This window comes from Cebidichthys violaceus, unplaced genomic scaffold (genome assembly GCF_023349555.1).
Source record: "Cebidichthys violaceus isolate CVI_PGR_0920_01 unplaced genomic scaffold, fCebVio1.0.p SCAF_16, whole genome shotgun sequence".
Classification (NCBI taxonomy): domain Eukaryota; kingdom Metazoa; phylum Chordata; class Actinopteri; order Perciformes; family Stichaeidae; genus Cebidichthys; species Cebidichthys violaceus.
In genome coordinates this window covers 10,564,771-10,581,249 of record NW_027176329.1, presented here as the reverse complement: position 1 = coordinate 10,581,249, position 16,479 = coordinate 10,564,771, and the positions used below count along the sequence as shown (strand labels likewise).

At 41.8% G+C, this 16,479-nt stretch overlaps 3 protein-coding genes across 5 annotated transcripts in view; all 3 read left to right on the top strand.

Annotated features, from left to right (window-relative positions):
• The first annotated feature begins 313 nt into the window (after window positions 1-313).
• Window positions 314-6,001, top strand: scamp3 (secretory carrier membrane protein 3). Its single transcript, XM_068711197.1, has 9 exons — window positions 314-765; window positions 1,080-1,160; window positions 2,119-2,232; window positions 2,558-2,678; window positions 2,799-2,927; window positions 4,103-4,262; window positions 4,397-4,498; window positions 4,597-4,714; window positions 5,731-6,001. The coding sequence occupies exons 1-9, from the start codon at window positions 712-714 to the stop codon at window positions 5,890-5,892; spliced, it is 1,041 nt and encodes a 346-aa protein (XP_068567298.1). The 5' UTR covers window positions 314-711; the 3' UTR covers window positions 5,893-6,001.
• Window positions 6,002-6,006: 5 nt separating this feature from the next.
• Window positions 6,007-12,426, top strand: rnf115b (ring finger protein 115b). Its single transcript, XM_068711198.1, has 9 exons — window positions 6,007-7,298; window positions 9,000-9,058; window positions 9,238-9,295; window positions 9,382-9,593; window positions 10,051-10,119; window positions 10,229-10,307; window positions 10,575-10,668; window positions 11,617-11,732; window positions 12,197-12,426. The coding sequence occupies exons 1-9, from the start codon at window positions 7,221-7,223 to the stop codon at window positions 12,317-12,319; spliced, it is 888 nt and encodes a 295-aa protein (XP_068567299.1). The 5' UTR covers window positions 6,007-7,220; the 3' UTR covers window positions 12,320-12,426.
• A 1,723-nt stretch (window positions 12,427-14,149) lies between these two features.
• The window catches only part of ash1l (ash1 (absent, small, or homeotic)-like (Drosophila)), a 29,637-nt gene continuing 27,307 nt past the window's right edge, over window positions 14,150-16,479 (top strand). For 2 of the 3 annotated variants that reach the window (XM_068711196.1, XM_068711194.1), the window contains exons 1-2: window positions 14,150-14,267; window positions 15,259-15,356. The gene's annotated coding sequence lies outside the window, so the exon portion shown is untranslated. Of the gene's footprint in view, window positions 14,268-14,307; window positions 14,363-15,258; window positions 15,357-16,479 lie in introns of those variants that run through there. The other variant, XM_068711195.1, reaches the window with a different exon arrangement.

Here is a 16,479-nt window from a genome sequence, read left to right as displayed (position 1 = left end):
ACTGATGATAATCCATCTTTTATAGGTTCCTATGAACCTAGAAATGTCTCCTTTAAGGTAATTTAGTATGTAGAGAAAATTGTCTAAACCTTTCATTCTTTAACCTCTGGCATATTTCTATTATTACAGTTTTGGATTTGTGCGTTGTTGATTTTTTTTTATCTATTATACATTTTTTGTTGTTATTTAATTGTTGGCAGCGCCATAAGGACAGCGCACATGCACAGCCAGGTCACGCCACGCCCCCTCATGTTCCCACGTGTTCCCTCTCTCTGCCGCAGCAGCAGTCACATGACCGAGTCTTTGGCTGGCTACTTCCTGTACCACGGCTGTTATTCTCTGCGAGAGAACAATAACGGATCTTTAGCGCTTACCACTGCGACTCGGTGCGGCTGTAACCCAGATACCTGACAGTCAGGACTGAACGGGGAAAAAACAAACAAACTAGGAAGACAACCGGCAACCTGTCCGTACATCGTGTCCACCTGCTATCTAACGGGAGATGCCCACCGGAGGGGCGGGTAGCTAGTTGACAGGATAACACGACTACCCCGCCCGCCCTTTACATTTAGAAAAGACGCAGCGTTTCATCTGCTGGAACAGAGACAGCTGCTCATTCTTCCTTCCTCTCCGTGACTCACGTTAGCATTAGCAGCAAGTGGTGGCTAGTTGACGTTAGCTCTCTTTCCCCCAAAACAACCCGCCATCGACATGTCAAAATACACAAGCTTCCCCGAGCCGACGGACGACCACAACCCTTTCCAAGTGGGTGAAATGAAATCATCTAACATCAGCCTGTGTCCGTGCAGCCCGTCACGGCCTGTTAGATGGATGGAAGTCACTGATGTCTGTGTAATAGCGGGCGTGTTGTTGCTCATGTGACGTGTGTGGCTTTTTTCTTTCTCTGGGCCTTTCTGCCCTGCTTAATCTTTGCCCACTTGTGGCTCTTCTTCACAATGAATGCATCAGTAGAAGCCACTCGGGTTTGTTAAACGTGTATTAACGTGTCAGCAGACAGTGGAATGTATTACTGTGCTAATTTTAACAGCAATGTGTTTGCCTTTGTTTTTGTCTGCTAGGACCCTGCAGTGACTCAACACAGCAGCAACACAGGATATGCAACACTGGACCTGTACAACCCTTTTGATAATACTACTGGGGTGAGTAATATTATAAGATATTAGGGGGTATATAGATATGTTATAGGGGATATGTATATTTGACATTCAGCATCACACACATTTCCATATATTTCGTTTAATCAAATTATTATAGTTTGTCTGAAATGCCCCATTTACAATTTGTCACAAACGTATAAGTATAAAATTAGTTTAATATTGAATCCAACAGTTTGTAGCTTTTCTACTTATCAAATGTCTATTATGTTTAAAGTTTATTTCACCCTGCTCCCTGAAATGACTGCAATCTAAGGGATTATCTGTTGTAAAAACTAATAATTTAACTCATCCCTTAAAAGTGAATTAGAGCATTTGAAACATATTGTGCTTAAAAGGCTTTTTTAAAATTAAAACATGAATAAGTCAAAGACTGGTCTGTTTAAATGTTTTCCAGATAAAGTAACTTACTGCATTTTTGACTGCTAGCCTGCTGATCAGACTGAACTGCCATTTAGTTTCACTTCCTTCATTCATTTTATCTGAATTAATGATCAAATCACACATGATGGTGTCAGTTCAGTGATCTGGAGCCAGGCTAGAGAAACGTCTCTGCAAGACCTCAAGAGTGGGTGATAAAACTGCGCCCTCCTTAATATGTCAGCTGAAATGGAGAGCAGGGCCGCCTTTCAATCAGAGGGTCAACGGTTCGGGTGAGAGAACCTGGGTGCTAGCTTCTAGAGTGAACAAAGCTCACACGCATATCTGTAAATGTTATGTCATTACATACAATTCTCCTTTTGGCATTATCCTTTTCATACCACATTATTATAGCTGCAGTATAATGTTTTTTTTATGTGAATGTATTAATATTCAATGGATTTAAAAAAAAAAAGAAGTTAGTTTCAATGTGGAAAATGGTGCACATACTTTTTTTTCTGGATTTTCTTACAGGATGAGGTCAAACTGATGTATGATGTCTGTTTCTTTTCTTTTTTACCAGCCTCCTCCTCCGTATGAAGCCACTTCTCCCTCTGCTCCATCTGTGCCTGCACAGACCCCACCCAGTAGGACAACACCCACTGAGCCTCGCAACTATGGCTCCTATACCTCGCAGGTATACATGCTGCAATGCAGAGACACTTGTTGCATGCTGCACTTGTCACTTTAGACTAGTGTTTACCATCTGATTATAATATCAGCACATTCAGCTGCAAAAATGGGATTGTACTCACAAAATTGAAAATTAGAAATGTGCGCTAGATGCCAATGTCGATATATTCAGATATGTACCTTGAAAGCATGTCCTCTGTGGATCTCTTATGATAACAGGTCTTTTATAAAATCCTTTTCATTATTCATAACGCACGCACAACCCTCTCTCTTTTAAACTTGACTTGCATTTCTGATACATCCTTTCACTTTGTGTCTTGCTGTGTTAGACTGCGGTGAATGCTACTACAGCAGAGCTCTTGAGGAAGCAGGAGGAGCTGGAGAAGAAAGCCCAGGAGCTGGAGAGAAGAGAGAGGGAGCTCGAGTCACACAGCCTGGGTCCTGGAGCCTGTAAGAGATGGAGGATAGGAGGCGATATAAATATCTATGATACCTGAATGTTTTATGGATTTAATGATTTCCTAAGACATCGCCGCAAGTGACGTTTTTCCCCACTCTTCTCTTTATCAGCCCGTCAGAATAACTGGCCCCCGTTGCCTTCATTCTGCCCCGTGGGCCCCTGCTTCTACCAGGACATCAATGTGGAGATCACGCAGCGCTTCCAGCGCACCGTCACCTTCATGTACTACTTCTGGATGTGTGAGTTCCTGTAACTCTTACAACCCGTTGACGTGTGAATTTCCATTATTGTTGTGGCAACATCAGTGTTATAACGTAGCATGGTTGTTGCTGCGGTGGCGGGCGGGGCAGCGGTACAGTGTATGTGATTGGAGTGAAACTTTAACACCTCCATTTGTTGACACTTAAGAGAAATGGAATATGATATATATTAATATTATTATATAACTATGCTTACATAGGGAGTTCATCTTCATGGAGTCCTCCACGCTGCACTGCCATGTTTCTAAAGTAGCCCATAACAGACAAACACTGGCTCTAGAGAGAGCCTTATGCTTTTTTATAATGTCTGAAGGCCAACATAGTTCTTCGACACACTTAAGGGGAGAGCAGAGGGTTATTCAGGTGGATGCAATCTGCACCCTCACCACCAGATGTCACTAACTCCTACACCCATGACTTATGTCTGTGGGATTCCTTCTGTTCTGTCTGGAGTAAGAGCTGGAATGTTTGCACAAAGACTCTGACACTTAACTGCCAGATTGAGGAACCAACTGAAATCAGGGTCTACCAAAAGATGAAGATGGTTCAGAGGTCTTCACCCGGGGCATCTACTGCAGCCAAGAACCATTTCAAATTGTTGGAAGTAACTAAGTTGTTCTTATTGAACAACCCAAAGCTTCAGGCGTCAGCACACACACTGGGGGGAAAAAAAAACGTTACAGGGGTCTAAAATGTGTCTGTGTCCCATGCATGTTCACATGGTTTAAGCCCGGGTTATGGCATGAAATTAACCTTTAATACTGATTATAAAAAATGACAGAAAGGGTGAGAAAGTGAAGCAGAAAGTCACAGCATAAGAAAAGGGAGTGGGCGAGCATAAAAAATGAATTAAGACAGAAAAAATCTTGAGGCCTGGGCCGAGGGAATACCAAAAGAGCCAACTCCAAACCTCGCAGCAGGAAAAGGAAGGTAATAAATAGCGTCATATTGCATCAGCCAAAGTCCTAACAAGTTGGCTCCTACTGTAGAGAGGGGAGGCGAGCGTTGGATGTGTGTTCTAGTCCACCGCTCTGTAATACAGCAACAAAGAGTTGATCCCTACACTCAGATTGCACTGCTGTTCATTCTTGTCCAACCGCCCCCGTTCATCCTTTTTGTCTGCTTTTTTTTTATCTGATCTCGTCAATGTCCAGTCTGCGCTTGTGCGCTGCTCCTGAACCTCATCTCCTCCCTGGCCATGTTCTGCGTGGACACCACGGGTGGTGTTGGCCTGGGCCTGGCCATCCTGTGGGCCCTCCTCTTCACCCCCTGCTCCTTCCTCTGCTGGTACCGTCCTGTGTATAAAGCCTTCAGGTGTGTTGCACCATTTTAATGAAAAAGCCCATCGACCATAAACGTTTTGTAAGCTCGCTAGCTGCATAAAGCATACGTGGCATTGAGCTGTTGCTTCATTATGCTCACTAACAATACTTTTCTCTCCCCTGCAGGAGTGACAGCTCCTTCAATTTCTTTGTCTTCTTCTTTGTTTTCTTTGCCCAAGTGGTCGTCTCGGTCATCATGACTATTGGTATCCCTGGATGGGGTTTCAGGTATGACTAATAAACAAAACCACCACTGTGTCAAAACAGATGCATGACTCTTTCCAGGTTCTGTCCTCTGTTTATTCTCACCTGTCTCTTCCCCTCAGTGGGTGGATCGTGAGCCTGGCTGCTCTGAAATCCAGCATCCCCGTTGGTGCGATCATGATGATGAATGCCGTCCTCTTTACTGCCCAAGCCGCCATGGGGTTCGTCATGCTGAAGAAGGTGAAAACTGAATCATTTTGTTTATGTGCAGGGACAACTTTTACTGACTCAGATTAGGGTTGTATTTCTGACATGGTGTCAGTCGCACTTTCCCCGTATGTGGCATTTTCATGGAACATGAAATCTGGTTATACACGTCCCTACACACATGATCATAAACATATCCAGGTTTCTGATCAGCTGACGGCAGATGTGTCTGAAATCTCAGCCACTCGTTTCAGAGGATAACTGCAGAATTTATCTTCTTCAACATGATTCACCATCATATATCATTTTTATTTTACCAGCTAACTACGATGTAACGTGAGAATGAAAAGAAACCTTGACAAGGTATATACATGCTAAAGCATCCTGGATTCTGTCAGAGTACTCCAGCTCACACATCCAGGTGTTATTATAGCAAGAACATGCTGGTTTGCATACTGAAAAATGCGACCGGATGCAGTAGTACATCCTGGTATTCTTGGCACACTGCATTTGCCATACTATGTATTGGGACATACCAAATCTTATTTGGTATGAAGTATCATATATTGTATTATAACCAAGATTTAATGAATAGTCAAATTTTAAATGCAGGGAATCGCACACAAAAGGCAGAAAAATAAATATAATTGTTAGTCCATGTAAAGTACTCATTTAAATCCAATTAATAAGTGAAAGCACAAGTAGGTCTAAGTCAACTTGAATACGAATGTACACTAATGAATGGTAGAATGTCAGGAGATACTGTGACATGAGTGGGTCACATTTCTGGAAAGAAGTCAAGGGAAGAAAGTGAAATCAAAATGGTCATGCTGTGTTCGCACTTTCCACCTGCTCTGTGGAAATACTCGCACCCGCTGTGCCCAGGTGGTCCACCTACCATGAAACATTCGGTAGATAGCAAACGGTCTGAAGAATAGGCCCCGATATCGTGTTCTGCGTATCACATTCACCCCCACAATGTGCATGGTATGAGGATGAATTGCTGCACGTATCGGGTGTCAGCGCACTCTGCTCTTCCCCTCTTCTAGGTCCACAGCCTGTACAGGCAGACCGATGCCAGCTTTCAGAAGGCCCAGGCCGAGTTCGCCACCGGAGTCATGTCCAATCAGACCGTACGCCAGGCCGCCACCACCGCAGCCACCAGCGCCGCCACCAGCGCTGCCCAGGGGGCCTTCACCGCGCCTCGGTAGAGAGGGACGAGAGGGGTTGGGAGGGTAAGACGTAAAGGAGGGCCCATTCCTCTTGATAGAGGATCTGTTTGGTATTTATTTCCCCACAGGTGATTAGAATTTGATTGGGGCGGGGTGGGTGGGGTGGGGGGGGGATTTGTCTGTATAATAACCCCTTGAGCAACTGAACATCAGGCCATGTGCATGAGACAGAGGTGGGGTTTTGTAATTTCTATCGATATACAGGACAAGTTAGCTACATTGCCAAACCGGGAGTCAACAAAATCATAAGTGTTGATTCAGGAAACAGAAAGATGGTGTGAAATGTGAAAACGATGCTGAAGCTGTATGAAATTTAGCGCACTCGTTACCGGTATCATGAATGCAGGGAAAATGCTACTTTTTTTTTTATTTTTATGACAAGACGAGCTATCTGCCAAGTAGGAAAGTTCTGGTCTGGATAGTTCCCATTTTTAAATGACCTGGATGTGTTTACAAAGAGCCAGTGTTTGAGTTGGAGCTGAACACTGAAAATTTTGCCATTCTAACATTCGATCCATAACTGAGTGGCTCAACGCTAATATTTTGTTGCTTTAGCACAAACTAACATGTTTTGTTACTATCATTCCAAATGAGAATGCCTCTTTACCTATTTGCCAAAACCTCTCATACTGTAAAGATTGTGTTTCTGTTACAATATATCTGTCACTGTTCTGTTGGTGCTGCTTGTGGTTCTTATGATTATTACACGTCACTGTCTTGGTTTTAATAAAAAATATATTGTCATGCGTACACAGTTATTATTGCTGTATCTCATTGTCAAGTTAGGTAACAGGATATGTATTTTGATGTTGTTTTTCATGTTTAAATGAGTCAAACCTCAGCAAGTTCAGTATCCTGTAATGTCGTTAAATTACATTTTATAACTTGGATTGTGCTGCTAGAAACCAAGTTTGCGTTTAAAAGAAAAAAGAAGAAAAAGAGGATCCCACTTAAACGTTTTTTATTCTCTGGCGACACCCACCACGCTCCAAGGAAACTGCATCCATGATCCAACCTGTTGCTTTTTCAGCTCTTGGCTTCTTTTAGCAACTTGATCTTTAAAGCGGTGACCGAAGCAAATCTGATCATGAAGCTGCGGGTTAATGTCTACTTTTTTACCCTGTATAAACTTTATTTATTAAAAATGACATTGTGAGGAGTGATAGTGTTGCCTGCTCTTTAATCCTATTGATGTGCCGGTTTTCTGACATTTGTCACGGGCACCAAACCGTCCTGGACTGCTCTGACCCGTTGGAGATCTTTATGGGCTGCCTCGCCGACGTCAGGCACTGGGCGTCACCGTGAAGATGGCGGAGGCTGCGGACACACCACAACACCGGTTTTTCTGTCACTGCTGTAAAAGTGAAACAAACCCCAAACTCCCGGTGAGTCACTTTGGAGCGTGTTTTTATTCAACCCGTGCATCTGGAAATCACTCATGCTGACGTTGAAGGACGTCTTAAGATGTTTACAGCTTTCTCCTTATAAACATGTGTGAAGTGATACATTTCACTTTGCTCTCGAATTTAAATTAGTGGGACCACAAAAGCACACGTATGACAGCCTGCTTGTGGTTGTTTCTTTGCGTAAAGCATGCGCCAAGACCTAACAAGAGAGAGAGAGAGAGTAAATCTGGTGATTCACGTTGCCATATTTAGAAGCACCACTGTTGGCGACAGTTGTCTTCTGTCAACTGCGCGTGTGAGACGTAGGAGGGGCTGGTTGGGTGACGCCACATGCGCCAGCAGCTCTTGCAGGGCTTCCTAAAGGTATCCTAAAGCCGCAAATGTGCCTTTAACCCCTGCAGCCCGATTTATTATGTCTGCATATTGTATCTGCAAAGCCCAACTGAAAGATGAGTCGTTAACTTGGAGATTAATTTCTCTTGGTTGCTCGATTTGGAGCGCGCTGTGAGAACCGCTGTTGGTGCGCATTTGTTGTGCAGCTGCCACTTTTAATGGCACGAATACGCACGCATGTTGTCATGATGGAGCACATGCGCACGAGTGTTTGTATGTGTTTGAAAGAGAGATTAATCTGCAATAGGCCAATATGTCCCAAAAAATATGTGGACACCCTAATGCAGATCAATTTGTATTCCATTTTTTAAAGCTTATTTTTTTGGCATAGAATAAATGGGATGATGTGTAACAGGTTCCCAACCAGAATCAAACATTGCAATAACAACGTGCCTCACCACTAACCCACATGTCTCATTTTTGTACTTTTGTGGACATCCTGGTGGGCCAGTGGTTAAGGTACCATAGAAATGCAATGTACCTGGTTTGATTCTGACTTGCAACCTTGTTGCAGAAATTGACTGGAGCTCCTACTGTGAGTGACCTCACTAATGCTCTTGTGGTAGAATAAAAGCAAACGTGTGCAGCCACACTCTCAACAATTTTACCGTAAAATAGTAAAATAACAGTAAAATACTGGCAGCAGAGACGCCATCAATTTACTGTTATTTTATGGTGCAACTACTGTAATTCATTTTAACAGTATCTTATTGTATATTGGATTACAGTATGTGATAGTAGAATAACTGGGCATTGAGGTAATTTTACAGTATAAGCATGTTACCAGTTGTTTACAAAGGGTAATAAAATCATCTACTTTTGCATTTAATTCCCCACAACAACAACAAAAAAGTAGAAAACACAAGAATTCTTATACAATACAATATTGAGTTTATTACTTGTCCTCAATCATTTATACAGCTAACTGTGTAAGACAGATAATATATTGACTCACTGAACTATTTCCACTACTTCACAGAAAATACTGTATAATGCTGATAAAATATCTGCCGCTATGGTTAACCAACGGCATTAACTGTTAATATACATGGGAAGGATGAATATTTAACTGTATGTATGTATCGTGAAATACTGTAAGATACTATTGTAAGTCCACCATAAATTTACAGCAATTCATTACGGTGCAGGTCCCAAAATCTTGTCAAAAGCTTTACTGTAGGCGGTTATAGCATCAGATTAATCATCATAGTTTTGGATTGAACTCAGAAGTTGGAGTGCCCGCATTCTTTTGGTCTTGTAGTGCATGCTTTTTTTTCTTTCCTCTAGGATTTCGTCTGCCCCAGATGTGACTCTGACTTCATTGAGGAGGTGACAGAAGACTCCAGGTACAACTCCGTTAATATTTACTGTGCTTGATATCATACGGTTTATAAAATGTTTTAAAACATGCTCCCAAGCATTAAAATGCATGATGATCACTGTAGCGGCAGTGTCAGGCTCTTAAGAGTTATGTTTTTAATTTTACACCACTGATATTAAAAACAATTTATATTTTGCTGCCTAGTCTCCTGCAGAACAGCACATCGGTGGCCAGTGAAGATTCCAACTCGTTGTTCTCAGAGGTATGTCCCTACATATGGCATTTTAAAACATACATTCCTCTTTTTCTGAAGCTCTGTTTGACATATTACTTGGTCTTTCTCCCAAGTTATGGCAACTGCTGTTCATGGAGCGCTCTGCTCTGCTGTCGCATCCGCCGTCTTCAGAGTCCGACCCAGATGACAGCGAGCAGGTATCTGCAGGTCAGAGCCACCCTTCCCCAGTGTCACCGGGCGCCGCCGAAGCCGGGGAACCAGAATCTCCTCCCCAGCCTGAGCAAGAGAGGTCGCCCAGGCCTGAGCAAAGGCCTGCAGTGGAAGGGTGTGTGGACATGGTACACAGAAACATCACCAGTATATATGTATATATGTATATATATATATATATATATATATATATATATATATACATATATATATATATATATATATATATATATATATATATATATATATATATATATATATATATATATGTATATATATATATATATATATATATATATATATATATATATATGTATATATATATATATATATATATATATATATATATATATATATACATACACATATACACATATATATATATGTGTATATATATATATATATATATATATATATATATATATATATATATATATATATATATATATACCAACTCCAAGTAAAATCATGAAGGCCTGGCATGAATTTAAACTGCTGTAAATCCAGTAAAGTGTGTGTTTTCAAAGCACAATAAAGCAGACATCTTTGCTGTGTGTTTTCACCCTCTCAAGGATTGTGCAGCAGTTCTTGGCCGGCCTGTTTGCTAACAACGGAAACCCCGGTGCTGCACCAGCTGCACTGTAAGCGCTTTTTAATTTTCGATTTGCATCATTTACTTTTGATTTCATCTAGCGTTGTGTGAGGACAACACCCCCCCTCCCTTTCCTTTGCTCTCTCTGTTTGTCTCAGAACCAGCATGCTACAGTTGCACTCAAACCCTGGGGATTATGCGTGGGGTCAGGGAGGTCTGGACTCTGTCATCACAGAGGTCAGTGGTATCAGAGGTGGTGATTTCTCAGCTTTGTGTTTAGTTTTAGCGTGGTTTCCCCCTCCTTTCCCTCCTTCTTATTATTTTTCTTCCATCTCGATCAACCTTTTATAATGAAATGCAAAACCCCCAAAGTCTGTTATTATTAAGTTACAAACTGTTCATTTCTTATTTTTTTATCCATTCCATTAGAACTCTGTTGCCTTCGTTTCCCCTCTGCCCCTCATTTCTCCTATGTATCCTTACTTTCTTCTCTCACTCACCTAGTTGTTAGGACAGTTGGAGTGCACAGGTCCACCCCCTGCTGAAAAGGAGATGATCTCGTCCCTGCCAACAGTTTGTATCTCTCAAGAACAGACAGGTAGCAACTCCGCATAGCATACTGCACACATCTCTTTCCCTCCTCTTATTTTCCTTCCCTTCTCATTTCCTCCCTTTTTGTTCTTATCTCTCTTTTCCTTTTTCCATGATAGCTTTCCTTCACTCTTTTTCCCCTTGTATGTGCTTTTCTTGTCCTGTCTGCTTCCTGTCTTTATGCTCTCTTTATCTCCTCCTGCTTCTCCTTCCAGCCTCTTATCTTGTCTTCCCATTCCTCCTATTTTCCTCATCCCAGCTTTCTTTCACCTTCTCCTATTCTTCCTTCGTTCCTCATATCTTTTCTTTTCCTATCTCTACTTACTTCTTCTTATCTTTACTTTCCTCTTCACTTTTCCTTTCCTTTCATTCCCTTTTTTTTTCCTTTCATCCTCCTATCAATCCTTCCCTCCTCTTATGTTTCCTTTCCTCTTTCTCTCCTAACTTCCTCTTACATTTCTTTTCTTCCTCTCATCCTTCCTTTCCTCATCCTACTTTGCCTTGCCTCCTCAATTCCTTGCATTCCTCTTTCTTTCCTTTCCTTCTCCTATCTTTTCTTTGCCTCTTCCTATCTTTTGTGTCCTCTATCCATTTTTATTTACTTCTTCACTACTTTCATTCCCTCCTCCTATAATACCTCCATCCTCTCTGTCCTAGTTACGAGTATTAGTAAGTAGTTAATAAATGTTTTTAGCCTGGATTCAGACGGCTTCTAAAAAGTAGTGAAAGTGGTATGCAAGCGTCTAAATCTTAATTCACACATCATTTAACTGGTTAGCTACATAAAATGACAGAGGACTGCATTACCAAAGTATCACTGTGTTACACTGTGAAGGCCTAGAGACCTGTCGAAAATGTTATGATGGGGTTTCTGTGTCTGCTTCTCTCTCTATCTGTTTCTCTTGCATACATTTTCATACTTTCTGTTTCTGTTTTTCTTGTTTGTCTCCCTCAGACTGCAGACTGGAGTGTCCAGTTTGTAGGGAGGAGTATTCATCAGGTGAATCTGTCAGGAAGCTACCCTGCCTCCATTACTTCCACAGTGAATGTATAGTGCCTTGGCTGGAGCTGGTAAGGACAAGGGGTGGATGATGGTCAGGGCTTGAGGGTCTGTTAGATTTCTCATTAAGGTTTCAAGTGTCACACATCCTGAATTGAGGGTTGTGACGACAACACCGAGACATGTTTTGTTACCAAATGTTTTTTATGCCTGTGCAAGAGCTATGGCCGAAGTCTTTGTGTTTTCGGGTTGGCCTCCGGTCCATTCTTGTGAACGCAATATCTCAGGAAAGCTTTCTTCAAATTTGGCACAAACTTCCACCTGGACTCAAGAATATATTGATTAATAATAATTATTTAATAAATAATGAATATGCTAATTCTGACAAGTTCACACAAATGTCTAACTGGATAAATTGATGAAGTGATGACATTTTGGACAGACATGGATGTAAACTGCCACATAAGCGGAGGCATGCGACTGCAAGGTACACTTGTAGTCTCAGGTTGTAGATGCTGTTTTCTCCCTCCCACAGCATGATACCTGCCCAGTGTGCCGGAAAAGCCTCGACGGTGTCGACAACAGCCTCCCGCCCACATCAGAACCCCCAGAAGCTCGCTCCATCAGGACAGAGCAACAGGAGAGGCAGGCGATCTGAGACACGGGCCAAGCAACTCTACCTCCTTTACTGTTTCCAAGCTTCTCACCACAGACCTTTCCCTCCACACCGACTGCTTTTAAATAAAATACATTACATGCATCACAGTCATAACTTGCAGCTTCTACTCTTACTTTATTCATCCCTGCTGAGGACGTTTATGTTCTCTTTCCCAACATCTTCATCATTTTTAAGCTACACTACACACAAGAGTGCCATGCAGTTTGCAAATGAGACGTGGAGGTGATGTGTCCTTCTCGCTGCACTGCCCTCTTTAGTGGTTTTCTGAATGACTGACTTTGATGTCATGAACTAATCACCGCTGACCTGCCTGTGATTGTCAAAGTGATGGGAATTCACAGAGTAATGAAGTAACTCTTTCCTATAAAGGCTCTTAGTAAGATGATTTCTTACTGCTGAATATTTTGTTTTTCCATCCAGTCTGATTCAGCATATCTCTTTATATTAAAGCCTCCTGTGATCCCCGCCCTCTGCACCTTCTCCTTATATAATCTTAAACCTCAATGGAAACATTTACTTGAATTTGGAAGAATATGTGAAATACCGTACAATATAGCCTAATCCAATGAAATATAAACTAATAAAAATTACATGTGCAGCATTAAACTGACAGGAATATATAATATACACCTCTGTTTCAATACATAGAGTAATTGTTGGCTATGGGGCAGAATACAGCTGTGTAGAATATAGTGCTGAAACAAGTCAGACAATTAATCATCACCAATTTTGATAATCGATTAAGTCACTTATTAAGCAAAAATGCTAAACATTTGTTGGTTCTAGCTTTTCAAATGTAAGGATTCCCTGCTTTTCTCTGAATTATGTCACTGTAAATTGATGATTTCATAGGACTGTTAATCAGACAAAATAAGCAAATTGAAGAAATTATATCACTTTGTACCCATGGGTGACTTGTGATTGGCTTTGTCTTATTTTATAGACTTGTCAATTGGTCTGAGAAAGTCATGAACATATTTATCAATAATGACAATAAGCAGCTGCAGCCTTAATGGAATATAATATGTGACTAATACAGCACAACCTACAGTAGAATATATCACATTCTACATCTAACAAAAGGTAAATGCAACAACAAAGAATAGAATATAGCAACTATTATTTTTTTAAATTATTGAGTAGTTTATTAATCATTCATCAATTAATCATTTAGTTTATAAACTGGCAAAAAAAATACTGACAATTGTTCATCAATTTATCCCAATCCCCAAGTTAACACATTCAGTTAACATTTTATTTGTGACCCATAGTCCAAAACCCAAATCATTTTACGGTGATTACAATAACGAGAAACATTTGAGCAGCTAAAAGGAGATAAGACTTGAATCATCAATACACGGATCGATTAGTGGACTAATCGCTTCAACAGAAAAGAAGAATTGCCATCCTCATGGAGAAGACTTTATTTATTTATGGACTGAAGTGCACCCGGAGCCTCCTCCTGTCTGTGCCGTGTTTATACTGTAACGCTATGTTGACACACGGTGCAGCAGCTGGGACCAGGCACCGCGGGGTTGACAGTTGACTGTTGCATACCAGCAAACACACCGTTAACCGGCCGAGAACACAGCTGCCCAAGTCACCGAAAAATACCGAAATACAAACATTGTATTTTTGTCAATGACCGGGGACCACAGGAACCGACCGACATTTGCTCTCCACTCCTTTCCTCAGCTCTCCCCTCCGCCCTCCTCGGTCCGTCCTCCTCATCTCCTTCCCTCCCTCCCTCCCTCCTCTTTGGGACTGAGAATGCCCGTGTTGTACTGACACAGTAGCGATACGGGCTGAGTAGACATGGAGGCCCAATTAACGAGAGAGGCCCGTGCTGACACATCCCGGCCTAGCTAACGGCGTGTCGGGAGTGGATTTTGGAGCATCTCGGGAGATAATACGGATACTAATTGCTGTAAGGAAAAGGGATTTTAACACCAAGGAAGAAGAAATAGAAGGATATCCATTTCGGGTCTCTGTTGATTCAACGCAGCCGCCATTTTGTTGACAGTTAGTGTTTTTTTTAATAACCTCCACGGCGCTGCGTCTGTTATTTTATAACCACCGGGATTTAATTCGCCACATTTTGTACGCGTGTGTTTCTGTCGACCTAACTGTGCGTTTGCCTCTGAACCCACGTCGGAAGGGTTTTTCTGCTTTAGCTGACGTGCTAGTGCATCGTTAGCCGTCGTAGCTGAGATGTAGTAACACGAGTGCCTACGAGAATGTGACGGAGATGTAAGATTATGTGCATCACTTGTCCGTGGTTGTGTCACATTCACACGGTTTACAGACATGGTTTGAGAGCTGAAGGTGTTCGCTACTCATTTGCAGAACTACACAGTGTAAGTCAAAGCTGTGCCGCGCGACATCTGCCAAATTCAGGCTGCTGATAGATGGCTAGTTAGCTGCTGCCAGTACCATTGATACACAACGTAGCACAGGCTGTCTATTATTGGATGGTAGCTACTAGCGTGTTACAAAATAAACATAAACATTTCACAATGCACGGGTTAGATTACTAGTGACCACGCGATGCCTATTAACCGCTTTGTCTGTTATTACCGTAAACATTTTGGAGATACATTTTTCTGGGGGGATGCTTTACATGGTGACACTCAGCTTACACCATCGCAACTTTGTGTTTTGGAGGTGGAAAGGTTAACAATCCATGTCTGTACGTGGTCAAGAGCTGTGTGCAGTGATTTCTGTGGCTGCGTGCAGGACTACTATTTTGTTATAACCTATTTGGCTTATCTGAAAATAGCACCAATATTTGTTACGCAATTGTAGCTTCAATATTTGAGACAACATTCTAATTTCAGGATGTTAGGATATCATTAAAGACAACATTGAAGTAGCCTAAATCTTGACATTTTGCATGTTTTGGTTTTTTGGCAATTCAGGGCTTGAACGATTAAAATATGTGGCCACCACGTTGATACACACGAAGGGAGGACACCGAGCCAAATAATGTGAACACCGTTTCTGGACAATTACAGAGGTGAGTGAATATATGATTTGATGTATTTGCTGATTTATTGCTGCTGTTGTTAGCAAGCAGATTGCTCACTATTACTGTTATCGGTCCCTCCAGCCGATATCAATCTGATGTTTACGTGTCAGAAGCTAAATTAGTTCTTGACTGCATGCATTGCAGTGTGTCACCTGCACCGCTTCAGAAGCTACAGGAGCCTGTCTCTAAGGCCGGATTTCCTTTCGATTGAGACAGTAATTATGAGTGTGGTTAAACGGATGAATTTACTGAGTAGATACGAGTAAATAAGAGCTGATGGGTCCTTGAGGGGCAGTGTTGACTGTACAGGAAACCGAGAGCAGATATAACGTTTCTTTGGTTTGTTCAGCCCTCCGACAGCCAGCCACGTTTTTGCATACTACGAGGGAAAGTGTAAGTAACTGAAATGTAATACACACATGTTATGCCGTGTATTTATTTTAAAGCAGTTAAAAACACTAGAGGAACTTCCCCGGGCTGCTTCAGACTTGGCATGTTTTCATGGTGCTGCTCTGACTGACACCTGTCATTCCGGACCTATTTATTGTCGGTTTAAACATTACAGCCGCCTCTTTAGTTTAAGGCCATGGTGGGTTATTGAATCTTCAGTTAGATGATACAAAGTAATGTTAGTAGTAGTAAAGGAATTTAGCTGCTTTCCCCCCTCGAAACACGGCTCTGTAGCTAATACCGATGGAGTAAAAGCCCTGGAAGTGACACGGAGCTATGAGGGCGGACGCCAGCCCTCATGTGGATGATGTTGGGGGTGGGTTGGTTGGATACTATTGCTATGGCCAAAGGGGAAATCGGCAGTTATGAACAACGTGTGCAAAAAGTGAGGCGGGAGGGAGTAAGGGGAGGAAAGAAATGGGAGGGGGCGCGGGAAGTTGTTTACTACGTCTCTGCCTGCTCTGCCATTTCTTAGGTTGTTGGCCTGATATTGATTATTGATTCTACTGTTTTTAAAAATTTTAATTTCTGACATTTGTTGACTTATGCCCGTCTTTCTTCTTTAACTCCTGACATGACTGATATCTGTATTTTAAAACCAGTAGTGCTGTCATCCTCAGTATGACTGAAACATCGAAATGACTGCAGAGTAGCATTAACT